This window comes from Diadema antillarum, unplaced genomic scaffold, assembly GCF_040938485.1.
Source record: "Diadema antillarum isolate AM-2024a unplaced genomic scaffold, OU_Dant_1.0 scf00000170, whole genome shotgun sequence".
Classification (NCBI taxonomy): Eukaryota; Metazoa; Echinodermata; class Echinoidea; order Diadematoida; family Diadematidae; genus Diadema; species Diadema antillarum.
The window spans coordinates 2,561,529-2,588,440 of record NW_027271059.1 but is presented as its reverse complement, the minus strand read 5'-3'; the positions used below and the strand labels follow the sequence as shown (position 1 = coordinate 2,588,440).

At 38.5% G+C, this 26,912-nt stretch overlaps 1 protein-coding gene across 1 annotated transcript; it reads right to left on the bottom strand.

Annotated features, from left to right (window-relative positions):
* Positions 1 to 1,150: 1,150 nt before the first annotated feature.
* Positions 1,151 to 23,101, bottom strand: LOC139722701 (fasciclin-2-like). The gene is made up of 17 exons (XM_071633993.1): positions 22,984 to 23,101; positions 16,453 to 16,596; positions 15,324 to 15,482; positions 14,067 to 14,210; positions 12,794 to 12,931; positions 12,159 to 12,435; positions 11,697 to 11,895; positions 10,972 to 11,128; positions 9,495 to 9,688; positions 8,705 to 8,798; positions 7,564 to 7,731; positions 6,047 to 6,199; positions 4,950 to 5,072; positions 4,110 to 4,240; positions 3,254 to 3,461; positions 2,535 to 2,748; positions 1,151 to 1,883 (listed from the first exon to the last, which is right to left on the bottom strand). Exons 1-17 carry the CDS (start codon positions 23,030 to 23,032, stop codon positions 1,832 to 1,834), a joined length of 2,604 nt encoding a protein of 867 aa, XP_071490094.1. The 5' UTR covers positions 23,033 to 23,101; the 3' UTR covers positions 1,151 to 1,831.
* Between the last annotated feature and the right edge of the window lie 3,811 nt (positions 23,102 to 26,912).

The window sequence follows — 26,912 nt, the reverse complement described above, 5'->3', positions numbered from 1 at the left end:
ATGTAGGATTTTGCGAGCCTTTCATATAGAGACCTTTGTAAACGAGAGAGATCTTATAAGACTCAGCATTGGAGAGATCCAATCGTCTAAGATTGTAGACATGAGCGTGATATCAGCTCGACGGATCTTAACAAACATAATACAGCGCATTCTTGCGTGTACTTACAAAACTAATATTAGGATACATACTCCCCTTTAAAGTCAATTTTTCTTGCCCCAAACCTCATATTTTATATCAAAGTTAGTGATTCTCAAAACTTGACGTCACGTGATAAAACAAATCGAGTTTGCTACAATAAGACATCACTGCACGTGTAGATTTCTCGTACATAAGTACATACATGTAATATGATTACAATGTACATCACAATGACTTGTATAAAAGATGAAATATCAAATATACCACTTTTGGCAGAAAAGTATGTACATAATCACCGTAATATGTTACAAAATCGATAGTACTGTTTGATTATGATTACATATTTACAAAAGTACCTCACAAAGGAATCAATCTTCGGCGGAAGAAACATTGTGTCCAAAAACATACATACAAACGAACAAACAAAAAATGAAACGAACAAACGCAAATCCAATAAGGGACAAACTGAAGAAATGACTTGAAATATGTCTAAAGTATTCCTACATACAGAGTGTTCATCATTCTAGAACGTGCTTGAAAGTCTCTGTTTGTTGCAGGAATTTTCGCACGATCGGAAATGCAATTTTCGTAGTACGTCGTATCATTATGAATCGTGGTTCATTTTTGACAAGAAAACATCACTCCATGCAAAATTTTAATTTCACACACTGATTTCATTTGAATGAGAAAAAAAAAAGACTTTTCACAGCAACTTGCACTCTTTCTTTTTCTTATTCTTTCTCTCTCCCTTCAAGTGGAATGAAAGCTGTAATGATGAATTATAGTGGAGGGAATTATACAGTTAACGTCGCCTGGGAGTTAAATCCAAGCAGTGGCGGATCCAAAGGGGGGGGGGGGGCACCGTGTGTGAGCCCCCATAATTTTTTTTTTTGTTAAAACAAAAGAAATACAAAGGAAAAGTGAAATGAAACCCGGAAGTAACACCAGAAATATTTTTGCGTCCCCCTCCCCCCCCCCCCCCCTCCTTTTTTTTTTAATGAAATTCCTGAATTTGTCCCTGCAAAGGGTCCGGAGAAAATTCTCAGACTTTATGTGAATTTTGACTTACACAACAAAAGACAAAGCACATGTTTACAGTATAACCATCCAGATGAAAATGCTCCGACAAAGCAAAATTTTCGACCTGTACGATGTCGACTTAGGCGATGTAGACTGTACTTGCTAAGTTTTCAACAACATACAATCTTGATTTTGCATTTTTTGTTGTTGGTGTTGTTTTCTTTTATTGACAATCACATTACAGACATTACTAATCTGTCTAATCTGTACTAAACATGTCATCGCAAGCTATATTGAAGGCTAAAACCTTCGGGTAGTATTTCAACCATGTGACAGTCGCATGTTTCACTGTTAGTGTTGTTATGTTGTCTTATGTGTGTCATTTACTTCAGGTATGATGTGAGGAAACTACCACCACTACGTATGTTTGATCTTCCTCTTAAAATTTTAAATACACCTGCACCTAGACACAGAGGAAAGTTAGTTGTCATGGTAATTGATCACAGTTGTTGCTTTGACAATGAAAGGAGGTTTAACAAGTATGAATGATGGACAGAGGTCTTGACCTCCTGCGACCTTTCATAAAGAGATCCTTTCGGTGTCCTCTCCACTACTCGCTCCTTTATATTCACAGTAAATAGTTTTCTGGTTTTGGTCTCAAGTTTTGATCGTTCACGGCCTTCCGTCAAAACTCTCCCAGTCCTTTAGATCGTCTTGGACAGTGCTGGGGATATAAAGTATAGCGGGAAATGTCATAAAACACATACATTTTTTATAAACATAAATTAACGAACATGCCCTTTCATTAATAAAAAAAGAACGCATAACAAACCACCAGATACAATGTTTTAAAGAATATCAGATTCAAGAAGCGGGGATTACCAGCTTAACATTTTACACAATTCTCTACAAAAATAGATTTCTGTGTGGTTGTAGAACTGTGGCATGATTTTACCCTCATCCCACTAGATATGCACTCTGTCATTGCAAAGAGGAATAAAATTTCTTTAGACCCATTTTCATTTCATTGACAGGAATGACAATAATGATCAGATGGTAACAGATACAATACTAATCATCGTTAACGTTATCATCATTATCGTCATCAATAATGTGTATTATCATTTTCGTTATCAATTACGTAACATCATTAAAAACATCTTCGTCAGTATCATTACCGTTTACATCGTCAACATCAACAACATCATGATCATTAAGCATTCTCCTTAACATCATCGTCTTCAACATCATCATCATTACCGGCAGGGGTAGAAGGCTCCTCCTCCTACTGCCGATGGTGATGTTGATGTTCCAAAATCTATGTTTGTTTGTTTCTTTGTTTGTTTTTAGAACAAAGACATCTGTTTCCCTTTACCTGAATTCGTTCTCCATCTCTATCTGTTCTTTCGTCGATGGGGGCGTCTTTCCACAGCAGGTTACACAGATGAACATGAGCAACCCGCAGTCGTTGATGCAGAAACAGCAAAGGTCGACCACGATCATGAACACCAAGAGGACGACGAATATGATAGCGATGATGATGCGATTTGAGAAGACAAACCTGTCACCAAAGGGACCCTCCGGCCGAGCTAAATATTTATATCGAAATAGTGGGAAGAATACAGCGGAACATGATTATTTGAATACTAATTAGTATTATGAATCGCATTGCCTGAAAGGTAAAAAGGGTTTATCTAAATACCAGTTTCTCATGACAAAAACCGGGCATGTAACCTACATTTTGTTGTTGTTGTTGCTGATGATGATGATGATGATGTAAAATTTGATGGAATGCAATTATCACTGTAATGAGTGTGCAGACATGAACTGCAAGAAATGAGAGTTTTGGTCAAATCAATCTTAATCTCATACTTTATCATGCCTTAGAATTACTCTCACGTATCAGTCAATTAGGAATAGCAGGGGAGGTGAGTAGTTGGAGGACAAGAAAGATGGCGTATCTAAGAATCATGGTAAGTGTGAAAACAGGGCGGGAGGGGAATAATACGGATGGATGTTATAGAGCAGGAGGGAAAGGGGGCATCTTATTGTTTGGTGGAGTCACATCATGATGCAAGGGAAGGAGGGTCTTACTCTTGGGTGTGGTCAGGAAGACAAAGTTTCCAGCCGTTTCCATGGTAATGACTGCCGGGTCACTTTCATCAATGTCATTCTCGGCTCTCAACTCGATGCGGTAGAACATCCCAGGGTTGAGGTTGTCAAGCACCTGGCTCCGACTGTTACCCTTAGCTGTCATTCGCACCGGCCGTGGCCCAAGAGAATCCACTGACGGTCCGTCCACCTGGAGAATTGAGATTAGTATAGAAATTTTAAGGCTCCACCAACCACAACATCGCATTTTCTTCATAACATTGGATCTCTAGCTCCATTTAATACAAAATCGTTTCCTCCACATAGTCTTGTCATTATGTTATTGCATTGTATCCACGATGTGCAAGTACAGTGTTATAGCTAAACTGGTGGAAGGCACTACAAAATAACATGAAGATGTCAAAAGGAATAGATCGAAAGAAAGAAAGTAGAGGAAGAAAAAAATATCTGCAATGAGGAGTAAATGACGCAAATGATGAACAGTGAGTGAGGGAAGGGTGAATATAAGAAATTGAACAGTCGAAGCCCATTAAGAGTAGGAGAAGACGGTAATACGTACAATAGGGTCTCTATTTCAAACACAAATAACTGACGAAAAGAGAAGAAAACAAAGCCAGAAACAGATGGCCGATGAGGGCGTACGTCCCATTTAACTGACATTACATTGGTCATTAGTGATGAGTGATGGAGTGTCTGCTTAGTGACTGAGAAATAAAAGTGACATGATAACCAACCCCTTTTCCAAACCCCTCAAAACAAAACAAAAAACAAAAAATTAACCGAATATGACTGAGTCTCACACTGCCACTCCCTAGTTCGGTCATGTCACACACTGTACCTGAGAATATGCTATGAGGTATCGATCGATATCCAACCCTCCATCGTTGATCGGTGGTTCCCATCTCAATGTATACTCGTCACCTTTGTCCGACTCCGGGCGGGAAATTATCGTCGGCATATCGGGTTTACCTATCGAGAGGATAGCGGCAATAAAATCAATAATCTTTTGCTTTATAAGTGTATCAAAAATGCGTTAACAAATGAGGTAATCAATTGACTAAACAAACTTAATGATTACGTGAATGAACTGTTGCTGGGCAAGTAAATAAACAAACATAATAACTCAAGAATAAATAGGTTGAGGAATGAAATAATGAAGGATTTCATACAAATATACATACATACCAAGATAAACATATCCATACATGTCTAAAACAATACAAATTAATGGAATAGTTGATAGCAGTAAGACCTTTGTAAGTCTGTGATCCCTCGCTTAGCTCTAATCGTTTTCCGTCACAGGATTCGCTCTTGCTACTGTACACGTGTCTTCAGATTCAAATGAGACTTATGAAAACGACAATAGAGTCGCTTGATAATGTATGTTCAATCATCACCGGTATGTTCTGTGAAATGTGGGTTCAATGCAAGTCACTGCACTCCAAATACTCGTCAACTGACTAATCACTAATTGTTCGGGGGTTTTTTTTTTCCTCAAAGACTTTTACAATATCAACATCTCCTTGAAGAAAGAATCTCCATTAAAACGTACACGCCGGTACTCATGAGATATAGTTGATAATGACGTGGAAGGATGGCCAGGGAGTTGTGGTACTGTTTATTGACATGAATGCATGGCTACATGACAACATGACTTCATGATTACATGATCACTCACTGAAAACATCGGTGTTGACTGTTTTGTTCTCGGTCCACTCCCCTGTACCCAGGTCGTTCATGGCCGCTACTCGGACGATATAAATACTCTGTGCGCTTAGTCCAACAAGTAGAATTTCGGTGTCTGAATAGAATGAAAAAATAGTCAGATTTTCTTTTTGATATAATAAATAGACATTTAACATTAAAGAAAATGTATGAAAACAACATTATGAAAAATGAAAGAAAAACAGAACTAGCCGTTCTTCTATAATTGTAATTAATTAGCTTAACCTTCGTAGCGTACAACAGAGAGAGCGCTGCTACAATAAATGGTGGCTTGTTTTATCTCTATTGTCTGCCACTAAAGATTGCAGATGATTAAAAAAAATAGATGGTGTAGGTGAAAAAGACCCCTCCCCCCAAAAAAACAACAACAACAAACAAACAAACAAACAAACAAAACAAAACAAAAACATTTAAAAAAAGGAAAAGAGATGTTTTGGACAGTGAAACTTCACATGACCATTGGGGCCTGATTGGGGCAGGTAAAGAAGTACAGTTGAACCTCTATTATCCGGCCTCCCTTTATCCGGATCTCTCTATTATCCGGACGCAATCTCGCCGTGATTTTTTTTTAAATAATTACGGGAAGAAAGGGGGATTCCCAACTCCTTGAGAACTCCTACCCAAACACACATGAATTACATATTACTTCCAATATGATTAACATACATTGCATCAAATTTCCTTCCAAATTGCTTACCTTCAGACATTTCAACATCCCGAAACATCCCCAAATGTAACAATGAAAAGGTTGCAGTATACACATTACTACATGTGGTACTACAATGGGCTACATCAGTACATGTGTATGTATATGTACATGTATAAAGCATTGAGTCTCCCGTATCCGGCCAAATCCCTTATCCGGACGAGCCCCGGTCCCGACTTGTCCGGATACGAGAGGTTCAACTGTACTTCAGTTTTTATTAGGACAGAATAATCAAGTTCTCCATAAGCAATGGTAGGGAAAAATACACGAGAAACTTTCGGCATGTAAGGACCAACGAAGAGGTGACGTGCGCCTATTTCTGAGCTATTTACAGCCCTACTTACATTCCTGCGTGACGGGTCTATCCACACACAGTCTCCTTGTTCCAAACGGGCAGCAGATTTGCAACGTGTTCTCACAGGAATCGAAACACTCTAGCTCGGCTCCGGCGCTAGGGGGCGCCAGTATATCTCGGCAAAGATCAACATCGGAATAGGCTGGAAACATTGGTATACAAACAAGAAGGGGAGAGAGCATACTGTGATAGATACAACTTGTAACCACGGTGATACATTGAAATGCGTTTGACTGATATATGAAATACATACCTGTGTGAGGCTGTATCCGCATGACTGTGCTCTCTTTTCGATATTTTAATTAGGTGGTGTAAATAAATTCGCAAGTGGGTGAACATTACAAGCAAATTGATAGTTGGTAGTGTCTATAAAACACAACATGAGACTGGTTCCAAATATGCAACAGCTGAGAGGTTACATAACAAGTAATATAATTTCCAAAATATGATTGGATGGTATGACAAGATGGAATACTTTTACGAAAGGTATGCAAACTAATAAAGATAATGCCAACAGTAAAGAGTATACCACGCCATGTTTAACTTGTGTTTATCAAATAAAGTAAATACGATGTACAGGAGAATGGCTGAAACATTATCAGATTCGGACATGTAACAAGAAATTAATTCCACTTATGTAACAAAAGTAATTAAGTTAATAAACAATTAAGTTTCACATAGCGACATGTGGGGTGACCTCATTCAAAGTGAAGACAAAAGCATCACTGTGTAATCTATTCGATTAACCAGGTTGGTAGTCAAAACTTTGGTATAAAAACTTGGTGGACAGCTATATAGACCCCTTTCCCATATACATGTAAGTCACCATTCCTAGGGTACTATAGGATACACCATCTTCTCACTGATTTCGATTTATAAGATTTGTGTTAGGAGACTATTGCGAGGTGATAAAATAATCCCCTCTACCACCTGTACCTGGTGTGCAATTAATTCCGCTGTCTCCTCAAAACAGGTGGATTTTCAAATTCGAATCATTTCAGTTCAAGTCATTCATTTCCAGTTTATACATAATCGAATTTGTATAGATGCATAAAAAATATACAGGTCATCAAGTATGACAGTTATATGCGGAATCATGAGAGGCAAATAGGCTTGTTGAAGAGGATACCTTCTTATTAATGATGCAATGTTAATATTTGTGGTACAATATATTTTGACATTAGGTTGATACAAACCCAAAAATGAGCAAAATAACATACAAGAAATATTGAATTCGGAATAATACTTTGCCAAAACGGAAAAATGAAGAGAAAAAAATCTACGCCAGATGAATTGAAATGAATTGAGATGAATTAAATTGAATTGAATTACACCGAACTGAACTGAATTGAATCAAATTGATGTCTTTTTTAGAACATTATTATTCTAGGTTGAACTGCTATGAAGCCACTTCTTTTCCAATCGTCTGCCCTTCGTCTCACTGATATAACACAGCCACCATGTTAATGGCGTAATCGAGTGAAGTACGGGTATCGATCAACATACGATTATCGTAGATGTAGTTTTCTGCCCGGACGTTGAATCGGATCCAGTAACTGACGACATATCCGGTAATCGGTAGATCGCCATCGTCGGTTGGTGGGTAAAATCTTATCTTGATGGTTGAAGCGCTAACGTCGCGAACCTCCAAAGCCAGCGGCCTAGAGGGCTTTGCTGCAGGGGGGAAGAAGTGTCAGCAGTCAGGGAACATTGTAATAGTTTATGTCGATAAACAGCTTGTCTACGACACTTTTTTTTTTGGGGGGGGTGCACTTTATCTGATATATTTTGTATACATGTGACACTTGATAAATACTTTTCTTCCTGGGTTTTATCTGTGAATGTACAAAGACGGGTAAGGTCTGTGCCCAATTTAACTCACTGTTCTTTACATTGAAAGACGACGTAACTCTTCAAGATAAATTCATTAACAATCGGCATGACATTTAGCTTTCTCTGCTGCGTGTGATTTCTTCCCTCAGTTGAGAATAATTTGAGATATAAGATTCTCTAATCTTTATAAGTTTGTAAGTTAGGCGGCATAAACCTGAAAGTATGACTTCGAATCCCTTACTTGTATCTATCAGGATACCGTTGTGCCTTTACTGATGGTAAGCCAATGATATCAACTTCATAACAGCAATACTTGTTCATTTTGAACAATAACTATTGGGTCACTATCTTTTTATCTTGCCTGGCAGGGGTTGCCGTGTGTGTGTTATTTTTTTCCCCTCCACTTTGAAATACACACTTAGATGTTTCCTAACAAAAATTGCTGAAGGGTCTTCTATCCGGAATATCCCTGCTCCTCAGCCCTATTGAATAGGCCAATCTAAGAGAGCATTCAGAGTATAAAATCTTACATTTCTTTTTCCTCTCAGGACCCAGCTACGAGCTGTACCATCCATGTACACATGCGATACTCATTGTATCTAAATACAATAATCTCTGGAAGCAATTTTGTTATTAGTTCTTGTGTTGTGCAATACTCTACAACCCTTGTGCATGCTCTCTGATCGTTAAGAACATTTCTGTCGTAAAAATGGAATGGATAGAATTTGAATCAATCATATTAGTCAGCAGGTCTACAGCAGCACGAAGCGAATCAACCATCGGAACCTCCGAGTCACCGTCCCGCCGATCTCACCCGCTTTGATCAGCTCCTGACGATATCTCAGGTATCCCTCGGAGTTTCTCGCCTCACAGAAATAGGCTCCGAAGTCTTCCAGCTGAGGAACAATCTATCAGACATGTGACAAAGGTAAAGAAGAGACTAAGGATAACGACCTCTGCTGTGTACTCTTTCTAAATTGTTTGTGTCTCCTCCTTTCAAAAAAGACGTAAATCACATACAGACATATTCATTACGAACCCTGGTAAAGACATAAGTTTAATATGAACACAGCTACTGAAAATAGATGTTAATTATTCTCCAAAGTGGTGCATGCTAGTGCATCTGCGTCAGGCCTTAAAAAGGAATTCTCTTAGTCTTTTCTTCTCAAAGAATAAACAACATGAGGAATTAGATTTGTGGGCAAGAAATAAGGAACAATAACGATCTAATATTTTATACAGACTAATGGTTTATAAGGACATCTTGTCACTGATCGCAGAGTTAGAAGGGAAACAATCTTTTGTCATTGGGAACGAGACTCTGTTGTCATCGGTTTGGTGCATGTTTTCTGATGCAATAAGTGAAGGAACAATTGTTAACTTAATAACAAAATCTAATTTTTCCTACATTTCTCCTTTTTTTCACATGGGCTTGCAAAACCTTGGAACATCTAATCACGCTTCCATTGATTCCTGCTATCCAGATGAATTTTGTTAAATGCAGGTGGATTTAAAATAGAATTAAACTACGTCCAGGGAGGATAGGAAAGATCCGTACACCGCCATGCACTTCTAATATAAAATCGTTTGCTGTTAGTACTCACGTGAACAATCGTCACGCCAGTGGGGAGATTCGATAGGAAATCAATGTGATCGGTTTCGTTCAACCGATAGTTGTTCCGGAACCATCTGAGCGTAGGATTAGGGTATCCAAGGAAAGCACACGTCAGGTTTGTCGGGTTACCTTCCCAAGATATCGTCCGATAGGGCGTTCTAGTCTGATCAATGATCGGTGCATCTGAAGTACATAGACATTCAACATGAAAATACGCATGAGTTAATTTTGTTGAAAGTCAAAAATCGATGATATTCAGAAGATATCCCAAAATATTCTGTCATCGATTTCGTTAACGGCAAAACTTGGTTATAACCTCAGCTATAAAATGTGAGTGCTATATTTTCTCATTTAGATTCAACAGACTCGAAATTTCATTTCGTGTCATTTGCCTTCTTTTTATTATCCCCTCCCTCCTCCTTCTCCTGGTCATCATCCAGTTTTCATCTTCCATTCTTCTTCTTGTTATCACAACCATTATTCTGCATCCTCCGCCATTTTCTTCTAGACTGCACTGCAAAAAGTCCGGTGTTAAATAGTGAACACCGAGCTGGTGTTAAATTTTTCGGTGCTGATTTATGGTGTTAAATTTACACCACCGGGTGTCATTTCCAAAAAATAAAACTGTTTTTCGAAGAGTTTCTTAGTAACTGCACTTCCTATTGATTTTTATTTTAAACAAGACGATCAAGAATTGTACATTAATATACTAGATTTTTGAAAAAATGTGAACATAAATTTACATCACAGTAACACCAGCTGGTGTGGTCTCTTATTGAAGCTGGACGGGTGTTAAACCATTGATATTAACACCAGCAAATATCAAATCAACACCATGTGGTGTCATTTTTTAATTAACACCAGTACAGTGTCAAATTAACACCACGAAGTGTCAGGTGAACACTTTTCAACACCATCACAGTGCATTTTCTACACCTGTGGGTGTGGTCCTCTATTAACACTTGATCGGTGTTAAATTTAACACCCATGGTGTTAAATCTCACACCGATGTTTTTACAGTGTGCTACTACTGTTAGGACTTCTAGTTGTGATTGTCCTGGTTCTCTGATCGGGCTAAGTAGAATCAGGCTACAAATATGAGCCAAAGCTTTATGCCAAAACTACAAAGAGTGAACTCAGTAGATGCGCAAATACGATTTCTTAAGTGCAGTCTTTAATTCCAATCCCTTTCTGAGCTTGATTTACCGAGAGCCAAAATGATGTAATTTATTGGACATTTTATTGTTCATTCACCGGAATGTCTAGAGGCTACAAGCACTGTGCGATTGATAAACATAGATTGCTTTATTGACTTAAACAGCTCTAATCATTTAAGAATTTGATTCCTGAAAAGAAGTTCCAATAAGATGACGAATTATTGACTGATCGATCAATTAATTTGATCTACTTTATTTTACTTATACCTCGATCTTTAGATTAAAGAAATAAGATTCAGCTATCCTCACATTCTACTCTCAGGATGTGGTGTACATAGAACTCTCCCGCTCGGCTTTCCGCGAAGCAGCTCCATTGGCCCTCGTGGACTCTCTGGGCATTCTCAATGGTCAGTGTGAGGGCGCCAGTCTGGTCATCTCTTGTGACCACCACACGGGAATCGTCCGGCTGAAGCAGTACGAAAATCAACAAGACAATAATGATAATGACAACAATCATGTTGAGACTTATAAAAGTATTTGGCAGTGATTTGTTAGCGCTCTGAGCCGCATGAGAAGACAGGGGTGCTGTGGCATAATGCAGGAGGAAACGAGTTCAAATCCCGCCAAGTGCTGACGTCCTTGGACAATATGTTTTTACCCACTATGTCCCTCTGGACCCAGGTGTATAAATGGCTACCTGGGTAATAATAATGGCAGGACCCTCTGGTAAAGCAGTGGTACCACTGAAGAGGCTACCCAGGGTAAATAAGACCTTAACATTATTGTTATAAGAGCACATCAAGCATTCATTGTATTGTATTGCAGTATAATAATCACAACCACGATGACATAAGCGACATGAAGTGACATAAGTTGAAATGGCTAGGTTTGAATGCTCGCTTGTGAGCAACTTGTCAGCTAGGTGAAGGTGAGTCATGAAGGTCGACTTGGACATAGACATACATTAGTATGCACTTGCAAAATAATATGCGACAAATTAGACATTGCAGCCTCCTGCATTCCAAACGACGTACCTGTGACCCGAGGAAAAGTTCGTCCTCACGCTCCAGTCCATCTCGTCGCCATGACAACGTCGCCTCGGAGTTACTCTGTGTGTTGGCGCATTGGAAGCTGACCGTCTGGGGGCGCTCTTCAGACACGACAATGGTGACGGCTTGGTTGAGTGTGGGTGGGACGAGTACGGTCAAGAGAAACGACTTGCTGATTGATGTCCTGTGGTAGTTCGTAGGAGAGGAGAGAAAAAGTAAAAAAAAAAATCATGAAATTCAATTTCTTTATAGAGCATTGACATAAAAACGCAAGTCCAAAATCTTTTTTTTTTAATTCTTAGTCCACGGTTTCTCATCGGAGACAAAGGGACAAATGAACTGTTTCAAGCCTGAATGTATGGAAGAAAATGATACTACTGTAACAACACTTTCGTTTCTTAAAATCAAAGTCGATAAAAAGAACAAATAAACAATAACGATTCATACCTAAATTTCGAGCCCACTGGATCATTGTTGGCCGTACACTCAAAGACGAAGATATTGCCACTTTGCGGGAGTTCTACATTGTTAATCGTGAGGAACTCTCCGTCGTCTGACAACGAGTACCGCGGGTCGTCGTTTGTGATGTTGCGCTCCACCGCCCCCGTGCGGTCCGTCCAGGTGTAGGTAGGGGGTGGGTTACCTCGAGCTCGACACTGAATGACCACCGTGGTGCCTACCACTTCCTCCCGATTCCCTGGCGCGACTTCCCAGGTTGGGGGCACTGTGACAGTGAGAATGTGGAGATTATCCTGTTACTAATTCATTCCTTCCTGCTCGTTTTATGTAAAGATATTAGATTAACTAAAAATAATCATTGTTGGTTGTTTGACTAGGATAATGAACGTTTCACTAGGATCATGAACGTTCACTATACTTGGATAGGGTGGCAGAAACCCTTTATCACTTCAAACGACTGGCAGTCAGTGATATCTATTTATCAGTGACGGCTATCAACTCTTTGTATCTTTAGACTTTGCAAAATCCCCTTTTCTCCTTAGGGTTTCCTTTCAAGCTAATCTAGCTCCCCCCCCCCCCCAACTTCACTTTCCTTGGGATGTACAACAGACATAGCCACCTACCTTGGACCACGACGTTGATGTCGAGAACGGAGGTCGAGCCGCTGTTTGGGTAGTACGCACTACACGTGTAGATCCCTTGATCTGCCTCGATGATGTTGTGTACCGTGAGTTGACCGAACACGATGGAATACTTGATGTCTGTCCAAAAATTCAGAGAGGTATTACAGCAAGTTGAAGGACAAGCGAGTCCGTGCTTTATGTTTGACTAACACAAATTTTTCAGAAATCAGCACATGCTCTTACACTGTAGAAAGTCCGGTGTTAAATAGTGAACACCGAGCTGGTGTTAAATTTTCGGTGCTCATTTATGGTGTTAAATTAACACCTCCGGGTGTCATTTCCAAATTTTAAACTGTTTCTTTGAAGAGTTTCTTAGTAACTGCACTGCTTGCTGATTTTTAATTTAAACAAGACGATCAAGAATTTTACATTAAAATACTAGATTTTTGAAAAAATGTGAAAATGAATTTACACCAAAGTAACACCAGCTGGTGTGGTCTCTTATTGAAGCTGGACGGGTGTTAAACCACTGATATTAACACCAACAAATATCAAATCAACACCATGTGGTGTCATTTTTTAATTAACACCAGTACAGTGTCAAAATAACACCAGGTACAGTGTCAAATTAACACCACGAAGTGTCAGGTGAACACTTTTCAACACCATCACAGTGCATTTTTAACACCTGTGGGTGTGGTCCTTTATTGAAGTTTGATCGGTATTAGATTTAACACCCGTGGTGTTAAATCTAACACCGATGTGTTTACAGTGTATAAGGTCACTGAATTAGAAGTATTGTGCATCATGATTATATTCGTAAAGATGTTTGGAAAGTATCCAAAATGAACAAGCATGGGACCTGAAGATGGACACCTTATCGGTATATTAGGGAATGAGAAAAAAAGATAATTGGTAAACTCTTTACAACCTCTAAAACTACAAAATGTATAGCTACATTCAGGGAGGTGGAAAGTTCCCACCTCCCTGCTACATTCAAGGACAATTTCGTGAGACACAATTATCAAGGAGTCCTTAAGCCCAGAGCACTCTATAAACCAGCTATAACAGTACGTCTGCCAAGAGTTAAAATTCTCTATTATGTATCAATGATATTATAAAGTTGATTCATTTTACAAAGTTACATGCGATCTAGGAAGCATTATTTTTATTCTTAGTTGCTAGGGAGTAGCGTGGCTGCTTGAAAACGCCTTTGTATAAAAGCTATTATCAATGACATAGAAATACTAAGTATAGCACGGCGCAATCGTACCTCTCGGATCGACGGAGTCGCGGTCCTTGGACCAGGCAATTTCCAGCGTGTCGCGGGGCTCGGCCGTGCAGAACAACGTGCCCGTCGTGTTGAAGATGAGTCGCTGGTTTTGCTCCTCTTCTTGGCGCGTGAAACGAATGAGCTCTAGATCGGGTGAAAACAAGTAAAACAAGGCGTTTTGGTGAAAGTGGAATGGCACCTGTATGGTATGAGGGGTGGAGACTAGGGTACAGTATGATCCCTTATCTTTCGACCTGTGTATTAATGGGAGAGCTCGACTATAGGATACAGGTATGGGGAATGGGAGGTAAAGAATTAAAGATAAATAGGTGGTGGGACGTTAAGATAGATGGGAGATATGGAGAGATAGATAAAACAAATAGATAGATGGAAAGATGTAGATAGATAAATAGAGAGAGAGACAGATAGATATATAGACAGATAGATACACACAGAAAGATCGACATTTGCAGACAGATAGACAGACAGATAGATAGAAAGATAGATAGATAGATAGATAGATAGATAGATGGATAGATGGATAAATAGATCGACTGATAGATAGACACAGATATGACTGTAGATAGGTGGATGGAAAGGTAGGTAGACTAATGCTTTTTTGTGTAACACAGACACATTGAAGAAGAATAATGTATGAACCAAAATATAAAATGGTAATTTTTTAATAATGAACAAATATCCTGAATGAGACTGATTGATGATTTCATAGAAATATGAAGAGTTTGTTTGCAAAAACCGATAAGACCATATTTGCCAAATGGAGATAATTGCGATTAAAGGTCGAGATAAATAAGGAGAATAATAAGAACATTTTTGCTTCTTTTGACCATAACTTCGAAAATGTACCTTTGTATGTAGTGACCAATATATCATTTAAAAGGTATTATTTTGCACTTTACGACAGAGACTGTACTTCAAAATCTTCAAAAATGGACTTATCGGTTTTTGCAAACAAACTCTTCATATGTTCTTCTTTCACAAACAAATATATTTACCATACGGCTTGGAAAAAAATCGTATTTCAGGTTGGCGTGGTTACCGTCTTCGTATCAAAAACTGTTAAAACAATGTGTTTAAACCTAAATCCTTCTGAAATCTTGTAATTCGGGTCTTTTGATACGACTGTTTTGGTAGACATCGCTAGAAGATGACGATAAAAGGAAAGATGATCTGAACAATGTTGTTGTTGTTTTTTTCACTTCTTCTTCTTTCGATCATATCGATATCCTCACTCACCCTGCACGATCACGATCCTCGACTGCGTCTGGTGACCTGGAGCCCTGCACGAATAGCCGCCCCCATCGGTGACTATTACATTGGTCAGGTGAAGTCTGGTCACTTTGTGAAAGTCCGTGGGGTCGATGGAGTTTGTGATGTACACACGGTTGCCGGATCCTGTGGATTGTTAACCAGGATAGTACAACACATCTCATAATTATTTTGTAAATGCTATCATACACATGTACACTGGAACTGAAAGCGCTCTTTAGCGTTAGCATAATTATTCTAAATTCATTCATACGATTTTGGGACTGATGCCAAATTTTCACTTTGGCGTGCCAGACAAATCTGCGGATATTATTTTTTTTTCTCTCTCTCCCTCTGTCTCTCTTCATTTAACGTAAGTTTCGAACATGAGACCTTCTGCCGTTTAGCAGAATTATAGTGAATACTGTACGAAGAATTACGTTGTGTGGTCGTTCACTAAAAGCACTTAATAAGTTTTAGTCAAAATAAACACATTTGAATAACTGAATGATTATGTTTTACGAAAAATAAAAACATGAAATAACACAACAGTATAATTAGCTATAATCACTCTGACATATCCGTTGACAAACTGATACGAAGGACATCCTACATCAATTCAATCCAACAAAAGAGCTAACAATATTCTGCATTCTTTTCTTCTTCTTTTTTTTTTGAATTCTAGTGGAAACAGATTACGATATCTGAAGTGAGAAAGTGAAAGGAGTGATATAAATCACTGTTCCAAACATTTACATGTGGAAATCAAGGAGGACAAAGACTTACACTGTATCAATTGTGATAGTCGTGATTTTTTTATGCAGCACAAATTATATTCCATAATGAATGAACCTACAAATTCTCCTGTCAAGGCATGAAAATTATCAAATCTTTCGAAGGAAAGCATCCTGCAGAATGAGCCTCCTTTCAGACCACAGGTCGAACAAGGTAAATAAACAAACACGTATGAAATAGAAGGGAGTGAGTACAACAATCTATTTCTCACACACAAAAAAACAACAACAAACAAACAAACTTTAGTCTCTACATTCAAACCATTGCGGAAGTGGAGTTCTAATTCTATCCATTATCCATTTAGTATTAAAGTTTGACTGACCTCCGGAACTGGTATAGATGGGGTCACCGTAGGGGTCGTCCCACTCTGGCTGGGGTCCGTCTACATCGAAGTTCTCGCAGGTCAAGATCCCCGACCCGCCGACCTGTAAGGTCAACGACCCCGGTGGATTCACGGTAAGGGCATCTAGGGTTAACATTTAGAGAAAGAGAAAGAGAAAGAGGGTGATGGAGAAGGAGAGAGAGGTAGATAGAAGACATGGAGACAGATAATAGAAGGTGGAGAATGTAGAAATGGGAGGAGGATAAGAAAAGAATATTTACATGAGAGAAGACAGATTGAGCAAGGGAGGAGGGCAAGAAAGACAGCGAGAGCGGGGTAGGAATGTGTTTACATGGGTAGGAAATATAAAGGTGGTAAGAGAGAACGACACAGAGAGGGAGAGAGAGAGAGAGAGAGAGAGAGAGAGAGGAGAATAGAAGATGGCCAGGAGGATGGATAGAAAATGACCCATTGAAGGGGTCCGAAAAAAACAGAAAGAAAAAGAGATGATTGAGAAAAGTTAATCAAAAGCGTTCGATCTGTAACGTTATAATATCCTTGACTGAATTATATATTCCGCAATGGATAATATGATTTCATTATCATGAAGACACATGTAAGTCAACATCTTAATATGTAAATAAGGCTTTCACATCAACTAGAGTACTTACATGTAGACTATCTGAAAAAAAAAAACCAACAACATAGTTTTCCGTTTCGTCCTTGGAACTACTTTGATCATCATCTTTCTCTCTCTCTCTCTCTCTCTCTGCCTCATCCGTGAAATCATCTTCGTTTCTTAGTGCTTGTAAACATCTTTCACAGTCTTTTAAAAGAAGCGTGAGTCTGCAAATAATCGCACACAGTGTTCGAAGTCTCCCCAACACGGCAAACATGACTTTTCTGGTTACATTTTTTAAACAAATAGGGTCACAACTTCAACTCTATTAGCTCTCTCGATTTAAGCAAACAAAGCACGTGTTCCTAACTTAAAAAGACCAGACATGGTGAAAATGGTTGGTGCACTTTTTTCAGTGGACGCAATGTAAACTTTCCTTGTGAACAAAAGTTGGTGCACTCTTTTTCTTCCTTCTTTTTTTTTTCTTTTTTTTTTGCAATCCAGTCATATCAAGTATATATTTTTTTCAAAATCATTGTGAAAAAAAATTATACATACATAAATATACCTTGATATTTACGAAGTCTATGTCTGCATGGAGCCTATAACTATTTTCGTATGCGCATGTGATTATTTTTCTACAAATCAAAATTCTTAGTTGTTCTAGTATAAGGAGAACTAAAGACCAGTGCTTTTATTTGGTGAATTTTTACAATATCTATCAGTTATACTCTGTGTTTGAATAAGTCACAACTTAAAGATACCACTAAAGAGCAGTGTATGCACACAGACATAGCTGTAACATTGCAGTGTGTGTATTTCCCGTGTACAGCTGTATAGTAGGCCTACTACATGTAGTAATCAGAAATCAAGCGATGAATAACAGTTGCGCCCACACAATCCTTGCTGTTGGCGGCAATATCTCAAACTCTTATTGTAGTAAATAGACCATTACCATGTAATTTCTGTCAACGTCTCATATTATATATGTGTCATCGTTCCGGGATGTACATTGTATTTCTGTACATACACTTTTTGTCAATTGCATCGCAAAAGGAGTCTGTGTACTGTAGCTGACAACAATTATGATAGCCTCTTCCGTATAAATAACATCCTCGCAAAATGTCCTACCCCACCAACATAGGTGTCCCTGCGGCCTTAATAGGCAAACATTACTGCAGTTCACATGTACTGTAGTGTACTAGTGCTAGCAAGGGGCTATATACTGAAGCTCCTTGGTGCTAGCACACTTTAAAACGATTTAAAAGGATTGTCCTTTACGGTGACAGTACATTGAGTCTCTGCTCCTAAAGAGATGACTGGTTCCTTGCAGCAAGAAACCAAGGCAAAACTGTTCTGTTTTTGAAGTTGATACTGATGGCGGGTTAAACCCCAGACACAATGACTGCCATTACTGGCAGTTCACTGTAGTCCATATTATTGTGGTTAAGCCATTAGGAAAGTTCACTCTGATTGTTATTCATTCGGTTCCTGATTAAAGTCTATTCACGCTCAGTGTACTTCGTACTTTCAAAAGCCACACATTTATCATACTGTCCGTATGGTTACTTCTTTGGAATCCCATTCCCCAACAATAAAAACAATCATGCAAATACATGTACAACAAAACGCATGATGCACTTACACAATATGTCATGATACCGAATTATATTCGACTGGGTAGCCTCACACAGAACAGAATGAACAGAAGTAGCTTAAGTTTACAGTATAGATTATGGTGATTCGAGTATTACTGTATATACAGTCTGTGAGAGAATTTAAGTTATCTACATTCAATGTACGTGTGTAGTTAATTGTATACTCTCTAAAACAGATCGAGTGAAAATATTCACTCTTAAAGGAGTGAATACAAAAGAGAGTGAATTTAGAGTGAAATTGGAGTGAATTTTCAGTGAAAATGTTGATTTGCACTAATTTTGGAGTGACCTCAGGGATCACTCGAAGATTTTGGAGTGATCCCTGAGGTCACTCTAAAAAGAGTGAACATTTTCACTCAAAATTCACTCCAATTTCAAAATAAATCCACACTTTTTTGTCTTCACTCCTGTGAAAATGTATATTTTCACTCGATTTGTTTTAGAGAGTACTTATTTCCCTGCTATACACCTATGACGAATCTCTCTCCCCCATTAGCATCAACGCGCGAGGTTGTTAAATTCCTCTAATGTCAGACGGTGATCCTTTGTGTAGGATTCTATGACCTTTGACTCCTAAAACGTCATTGACCCGGAATGCCGAAATCTGATGCACAGCTTGATACAGACGGCCATGAATTTAAGAGTTGCCGTGGAAACCGAAGTGTAGTTTGTACTTTTAGTCTTTTTCTGTCGCTATTATATTCCCTCTTCTCTCTTGTTTTTTTCTTCCTCCTTTTTATGTGCAGGGGGTGGAACATTATCATTTATTTCGACTCGAGAACCATGAAAATAATATCGCACAGTGATGAGTGAACGCCCGACCACTAATAATCCTTCTTTTTTTTCCCCTCCTTTGAACATCAGGATAATCTCCCTCCTTCAATCGTGTAGTGTAACTTGGTACAGCTAATGTAGCTGTAGGCCTACATTCATCCAGTGTTTGAGGGTCTTATGAGTGTTGATAAATATGTTCGGAGCTTTTTTTTTTACTGTGACATATGGAGTAAAGTGTATATCGGGTTGAATTACATCATGCCTTCCTACACATTCCTGTCAACCACACATACTGCGGTGTATATACGTACAACATATTGTACTTGTTATGCTCAGAGTCGGTCGGATTGAGTCAAACGATGACGAATGACTGTGAATGAATGTTTGTGATATAATCGCGTAGCTACAGGGTTCTCCAAACGATGCGATAGCACAACATGAAAACACCGACGTGGGTACACTGTACGTGGGGATGTATTGATCAGTGATGATACACGGTTTTTCATACATAGCAATATAGTTCCATGTAGGACTGAACAGTTAGAAATACAGCTAGAATTGTACTCCGCCTCTCGCCAGCCAGTTGGCTGTTCTTCTCTTCCATTTTCAGTGGATATTAGATCCAAGTGTGAGGCTAGGAAATGAACGGTGTTGTAGCCACACATTTTTGTTGTATTTTTTGTAATACATTGTATGTCTATCCAGATGCCATGCTTTCGCTATGCACCTCGTTCTCCTTCTCTCTCTCTCTCTCTCTCCCCTCTCTTGCTCTTTTTGTAAATATGTACCATTTATATGTTATGTGCCATGTGTGTTGAATTAATGACCAGGAGTACATGTAGCACTCCCACAGACATAATACATCTTAGCACCCATCGAGGGGATGAAGAAGCAAGGTCAGCTTGACCAAAATCATAGGTGGTCTCCGGAACTCCACTCCCCGACTTTCCCTATAACATAAACAATGTGGTAAGGCTTTGCTCGAGACATTATGACAAACAATGGACCACTTCTTCCCCATCGAAGAGGTAGGATTCATTCCACATTCTGCATTCACAAGAGGAGGAGGTGTCTCAGCCTGCATAGAGCTGGTTATCATACTTATTTTGTGGAATCATGCTGCTGGTCGCCGACTAATTGTAAGTTTAACCATGCTATACATTATACATATGTTGGTGTACATGCATTAATCGGATTTTAATATCGTGTTGTATTTTCGATTTACATAAGGATAAGGATCACCCAGATTTTTAGATCACCCTTTATTTAAATACACGAAGTTTGGATGTGGATAGCAACTTCAGTTCATATGAAAGGGTTGGTCGGTTAGGCATGTTGTGAACCAAGGCTGGTTCGTATTCTTATATGTATTAAACATTCGCACATGTGTGCTGTTGCTTCATTTATTTTGCTGTTGATATTAGTGAGTTGATCTTGGGTATGGTAAACTTTGTTTCCTTTGTTCATTCATATTGTTTACGGACAAGTCTTGTACATGGCTCATATTATGTGTTTGGTACCAAAGATATGCTTAGGGTCTAGATTTTAGACTGGTATGAAGAAAACTGGGATGCCAAGATGTAATGTGCACTCGGTGTGGTCAGTCGCCACTGGTGGCTGAAGGGTTAACGTAAACAATGAGCCTGTGTGTAGGCAGGCTGCATCAGTGACGGTCAGTTGCTTTGGACAAAAGGGGGGATCCTCATCACTAGTTGTCTGTTAACTCCCTTAACCTTGTTCACATTAATTTGGGGTTTTTTATGTTGCTGTTGCCATGACAACTGGATCCCATAATTCATTGGGGGATTTTGTACATAGATATGTGTTTATGAACCTGTTACACTCATTTGGTTTACCATAATCATTATACAATCTGATTTGTTCTCTCTATAGCTGAATTTCTACTCTTATCGAGTAGTCTGAGTTCAAAGGCGAGGTACTGCTGGGTACTGTCCAAATAAGGAGGTAAATCTTGCCTGTAGTTGGTCTACATCATTTCTTGCCCTTTTTTTGTATATAATATTTCAATGTTCATGTTAATCTCAAATAGCTTATGCATATGGTATAAGTCACTGTGATCTCTAAGGATAACCAAATACATGTTTTTCATTGTGTACCCGGTTTGGTCGGACCCTTAAAGTTTACTGAGAAATGATTAGAAGAATACATATAGTTAATGTGATACGTGTGGTTTTGAGTTAAAACATTTTACTAAGAAGAATGTTGACGAAGAGAAATGATTTCCTCATATATTGCTGTAATGTCAAGGGCGAGCGTAGTATTAAGGCTCTTGGTATTCATTTTTATAATCCCAGTTTCATTTCTTTGGTTATTGTTAACAGGGATAGCAACAAAAGGAATTATGTTATCACCCCAGGAGTAATCAAACACAATATGTAGGAGTAGTTCATGAAATAAGAGTGTCATGAATATTCAATCAACACGTTGGAACGAGGTGGAATGTTAAGCAAATAATGCCATATGTAGATTCAACTCATATTGTTGCACTCTTCGACATTTTATGGAGTAAAGTAATATTTTGTTAGAAGATTGTTTGTCTATGGTTAGATTGTAAGAAAGCGCGCGTACGATTTTAGTTGCATTAGATTACACTAATTTGTAGTTGGTATGAGCCCTTTGTACGTAATGTATATTGATTCATGTTTTCTTTTGTTCATTGCCCACAGCACATGTACACCTAACGGCGTGCACCGGACGGTGCTGTGTTGGTTTAGTTAGTTAATTTTGGTCCTTTTTCTCTCTTTTCTTTGTTGGATATTGGTCAGGGGTTGTTCTTAGTTTTAAAGCAACTCATTTTGTTTAGTATTTTATTGTATCAGGGATAAGACAGAGATTCTTCACAATCGAATCTCACATTCACAATAACTTCCCTAATAAATTGATATCACACTTTATAATTTGAACTGGCTTGCTCCTATGTGTCTTTTCTTTCCACCTGATCTTCAAGTGTTGAACCTAGGCCTCTTTAGTCCCGAATTCAGTCTTGCTGCTTTACCCATTTTGGTTTTCATTTTTCTCTTTTCATCATTTGCAAATACCTGTGTACACATTCCACGGGTCACACAAGCATTATCTGATTTGGGTTTGCTACCAATCAATATAACAACGCAACGCAGCGCAACGAGGGCTTTTCATTCATTGTGTTCATTGAAAATATTCCGCATTTTTCGACGGAAGTCACGCTGTCTCTTCTCATCGTGTATCAATTTTCCGCAATCCTGGATGTAAGTTGCTACATAAAAATGTACCATGACAATGTATTATGGAAATGGATGAATACATCATTTTTTTGTGGTAATATACAATATATAATTGTGATCATATGTTTCCCTTTCGGTGAATACGTAAACGTATATACAGCTGTAGTTCAAACAACAGATCCATACATATCACATTCAAGGTTCAAATTGGTTCGAGATAGCATACGTCATCCCTCCACATTAACCTTCCTTTGCTTACCTGCTAGGAGGGGAAGTAAAGCCGTTAAAAACGTTATCCAAACTATCATCTTGGTTCCTGTCTGTCGCACTGTGCTGAGGATGAAATATCGTAGGAATGTCCTCCAGGAAATACACACTACTTCTCGGATGCTGACTGAGAAAGTGTTATCATATCAACGCATACTTGGTCCTGTGTTCGTGTTGTTGCGCGCGGAGAGCAGAGAGTCTGAGTACAATGCATACTAGTATACGGTCCTATGTATGTGCTTGCATCCAGCCATTCAACGCACAGAGCTCTTGCGTTCCCGGTTTATACACAGACCCTTACGTGCGGCGAGAAAATAACGGCTCTCATTCTTTTGTTACGCAGTGTTTCTGATGAATAGCCTTTTCTTTTCAGCTCTTGCTGTTGTTGTTTTGTTCTCTTCGCTCTTATAATCCTCTCTTTCCCTCTCCCTCTCTTTCTCTCCCTCTCTCTCCCTCTTGTTGCTCATTCGAGCTTGAAATCGTCTGGCTGACTTGGCTGACTCACGTGTGACGTCATGAAAAAAAGGTACTTCACTGGTAGACGTACAGATATTGGAATGCAACTGATTAATAGAAGGACTGTGTGTCACTCTGTGGGGAGCAAGTCACGTCTTTGCAGTCTCGATATCATTGTGTTTGTGGGAAGCCACATCCATTTATTTGTTAAAAAGAAGGGTTTTCATTATTTTCAAATACACAAAATATCCCACTGTTTGATTAGAAAATTACATTTACAAGATAGAAACAAAATAACACGAATTGTGAGTAACGGCATGCAAAAAGTTTCTGACTCTGATTATGAAGATAGAATTTTTTTTCTTTTTTTTGGCTCTCTCCCTCTCTCTCCCTCTCTCTCTCTATATATATATCTCTCTCTAAATCGCCTCAATATTCTTTATAGCGTCACCCCTGCTATCAGTTGGGTGAAATGATATTTAATTTAGTAGCCTCTTTCATCTATATGTACTAATAACGATTGCGAGTGTGTTAAACATAAGAGTATGATATATGAATATAAGAACGACCCAAGTCCATGGAAGACCATTTCGAGTAAACTAAAAAAAAAAGAACTTCATATCTTTTTTATTTGTCCAGTAATATTATATTTAACTGTGATGGGAAGGCAACATTGTTATACAAATTAGAACACACTATTATGACAATTAACATTTACATTAATTGTGAAGAGGCCATTTTGTGTGGTGGACTTGGGTCGTTCTTTGATTCATATACATGATATTCTGCTATAGAGATGAGAGAAGGATGAGAGAGGGCGCTATTATATGAATGTAAGAATGACCCAAGTCCTTCATTCTTACATTAATATAAGATTTAACTCATTCATTTCAGGCACTTCCGGGGGTAATTAGGATTTTATACATGAGATGTATTGAGTCCATGCATAAGCTACAATTTCCCATGTCAAACTAAATTTGGCCAAAAATTGGACTTGCGTCGTTCTTATATTCAGGTCTTCATAAGTATGAGTTTGTTGCGGCGTGGCCATGTAGTCCTATCCCAGATTTACCTTCTACCGATTATTGATATTATCACTGAGATAACCAAAGCTACAACTTCTGAACTGCATTCGGTGCACGTCACGAAGAGTCTGCTCACAAAACTTGGTTAGCGCCATCTATTGACCAATACATGTAAGCTCCACTGATCAAGAGATCAGTCCTGTGGTAAAATGGCATGAGACAGTTTAACAGCCGTGTTTAACCCTGTCTGTTCCAGGGATTTTGTACAGTGTGTACAATACTATAAGGATTTTCTCTATCATTTGACACTTAAAGCACACAAAGAGTTAATTGATTTTTTTTCTTCCTCTCCTTCATCCTCCTCGTATTCTTTTTATGCTATCAAATTAATTTCTTTTTTGTTTTCATCTCAAGTTCTACATCTTCTTGATTTTCTTTCGTCAACCTTTTCTTCTTGTCTTTTTCTTTTTCATATTCTTCTCCTTCTTATTCTTCTGCATTGTAATGTATTCTCCTATTTCAGAGAATACTGTATTGACCAACACTGTCTCAGCAACTACTGAATTCGTATAATTCAGAAAATGTATGCAAAAAGAAAAAAAAATGAATGAAAGACTATACAGGAGACAGTTTGTTCGGTGAAAATTCGAATAGTTCGTTCTGGAGTCAAATATTTCTTTTAGTTGTGTTTTATGCATTTCTTAAGCAAGCTTCTTTTTTTCATGGACATGCCAGATGATCAAGGATAATGCCGGATGACTTCACGGAGTCAACACGGTCATGCCGGAAACAGTGTACGGATGAAATCCCGGGATGACCATGGAGATGACGATCCTTGATGATCCGTGATGCTATCCGTGAAAGTCAGTAAAAAGGGATTTATGCCTTAGGTCAATGCAAAGGTATGATGGAGAAATACCGCTGCCGTGCAAGGACTCAAGACACTTTATTTCCTCCTTACGACGAGCGAGGGCAGTACAGTCATTTTCCCAGGGACTCACAGACAAACGAATGCAGCCAGTGTGGGAGGGATGAACTACAAGGCTAACAGGTCCAGCTCTTTCACGTTCTTTGATATCATCATTCATATTCATCGTTATCCTTGAGAGATAGCTGCTTGTACGATGACGAGCTAGAAAGAATGACGAAAAGGGACATGGTAGATGGACAGACGGACAACCAGACAGACATACTATAGACACACAGACAGAAATTGAGCCAGAGAAAGCAGATGTAAGATATCACATCACTATAGTTTGTGTGTAAAGAGGAGAATCTTATGTGTACATATATACATCTCCTTTGAATTGTGGGTCTGATTAAAGTGAAAATCATACGAAATTAAACATTGTCAGGGTGGCCAAGCGAAAGTGAAAGTTTTAAGGATATTATTTTGAGTTTCTTTTTGCATGTCGCATGAACGTTGCTGAAACTTTTTTGGTAGGCATTACAACAATGGCACCGTTTAGCATCATAATGGTGTCATATATACCTTCGTGTTGACTTCGCAGATTAACGTGTGAAGGGGAAATCGCCTCGGAGCCCAACACTAGACTAGAGGTTCAGTCTTGGAAATTGTCTACTTTCCTTTTGTCTGGACAACAAAAGCAATTAGTCTTCATTCTCACACACTCTTATTACATTGGAAGCTACAAAGTATTCAACTAACACGTTAGAGATGAACTGTAATATGATGAACCATAATATTATTTGTGGCGTTTCTCCACGTTCCCATGCAGATCCATTATTTATTAGATATAAGATTTTAAAAATTAAAGATTTGTTTTTCTTTCAGCTGGATAAGTTTATGTTTAATTATAACACAAATGCACTTCCCAGCATTTTTGATTCAATGTTTCCACGAAATCAATCTTTTCATAATTATCCCACCAGGCGATCAAATGAGTTTCATTTACCCCTTCTGAGAACGTTATTGGCTTAAAATACATTTATATACACTGGCCTTATCTTTGAATTCGTTTAAGCGTAAGTTATTTTTTTTTTTTGAACTCATATTAACATACATACGATTCATTACTTAGCTGGTCTTTACAGCCTAAGGGTTCATCGTCAATCATTTATTTCATCATTGTGTATTTTTTACATTATCTTATTTGCACAAACTATGCTCGGATGATCGAGCTGAAGCACTTCAATTCCCTCTTCTGATCCCGATGTTCAGCGTGTTGGCTTTTCCTTTCATTTCCTTTTTCTTTCTCTCCTTTCTTTCCATTATTCTTTTGTGTTTTATTACTATCATGGTATACCCTACTGTGAAGTCATGGAATGTCGTTGTGTTTCTACTGTCTTGTTCTGTCCTGTCGTTGTAAAAAAAATAAATAAATAAATAATCATGTATTCACAACAATTTTTTGAGTTCACAATTTACAAACATGCTTTTCAGTGAACCTCTCAGTTCTTTCTTTTATTTTTCTCTAAA

Bases quoted from the DNA above. Each gene is read 5' to 3' on its own strand.
- LOC139722701 (XM_071633993.1), bottom strand. From the start codon at position 23,032: ATGATAGTTTGGATAACGTTTTTAACGGCTTTACTTCCCCTCCTAGCA. The intron at 11,129-11,696 runs GTACGTCGTTTG...GTACTGCTTCAG, and splicing joins AACTTTTCCTCGGGTCACAG to CCGGACGATTCCCGTGTGGT. The intron at 8,799-9,494 runs GTGAGTACTAAC...CATGTCTGATAG, and splicing joins CTGGCGTGACGATTGTTCAC to ATTGTTCCTCAGCTGGAAGA.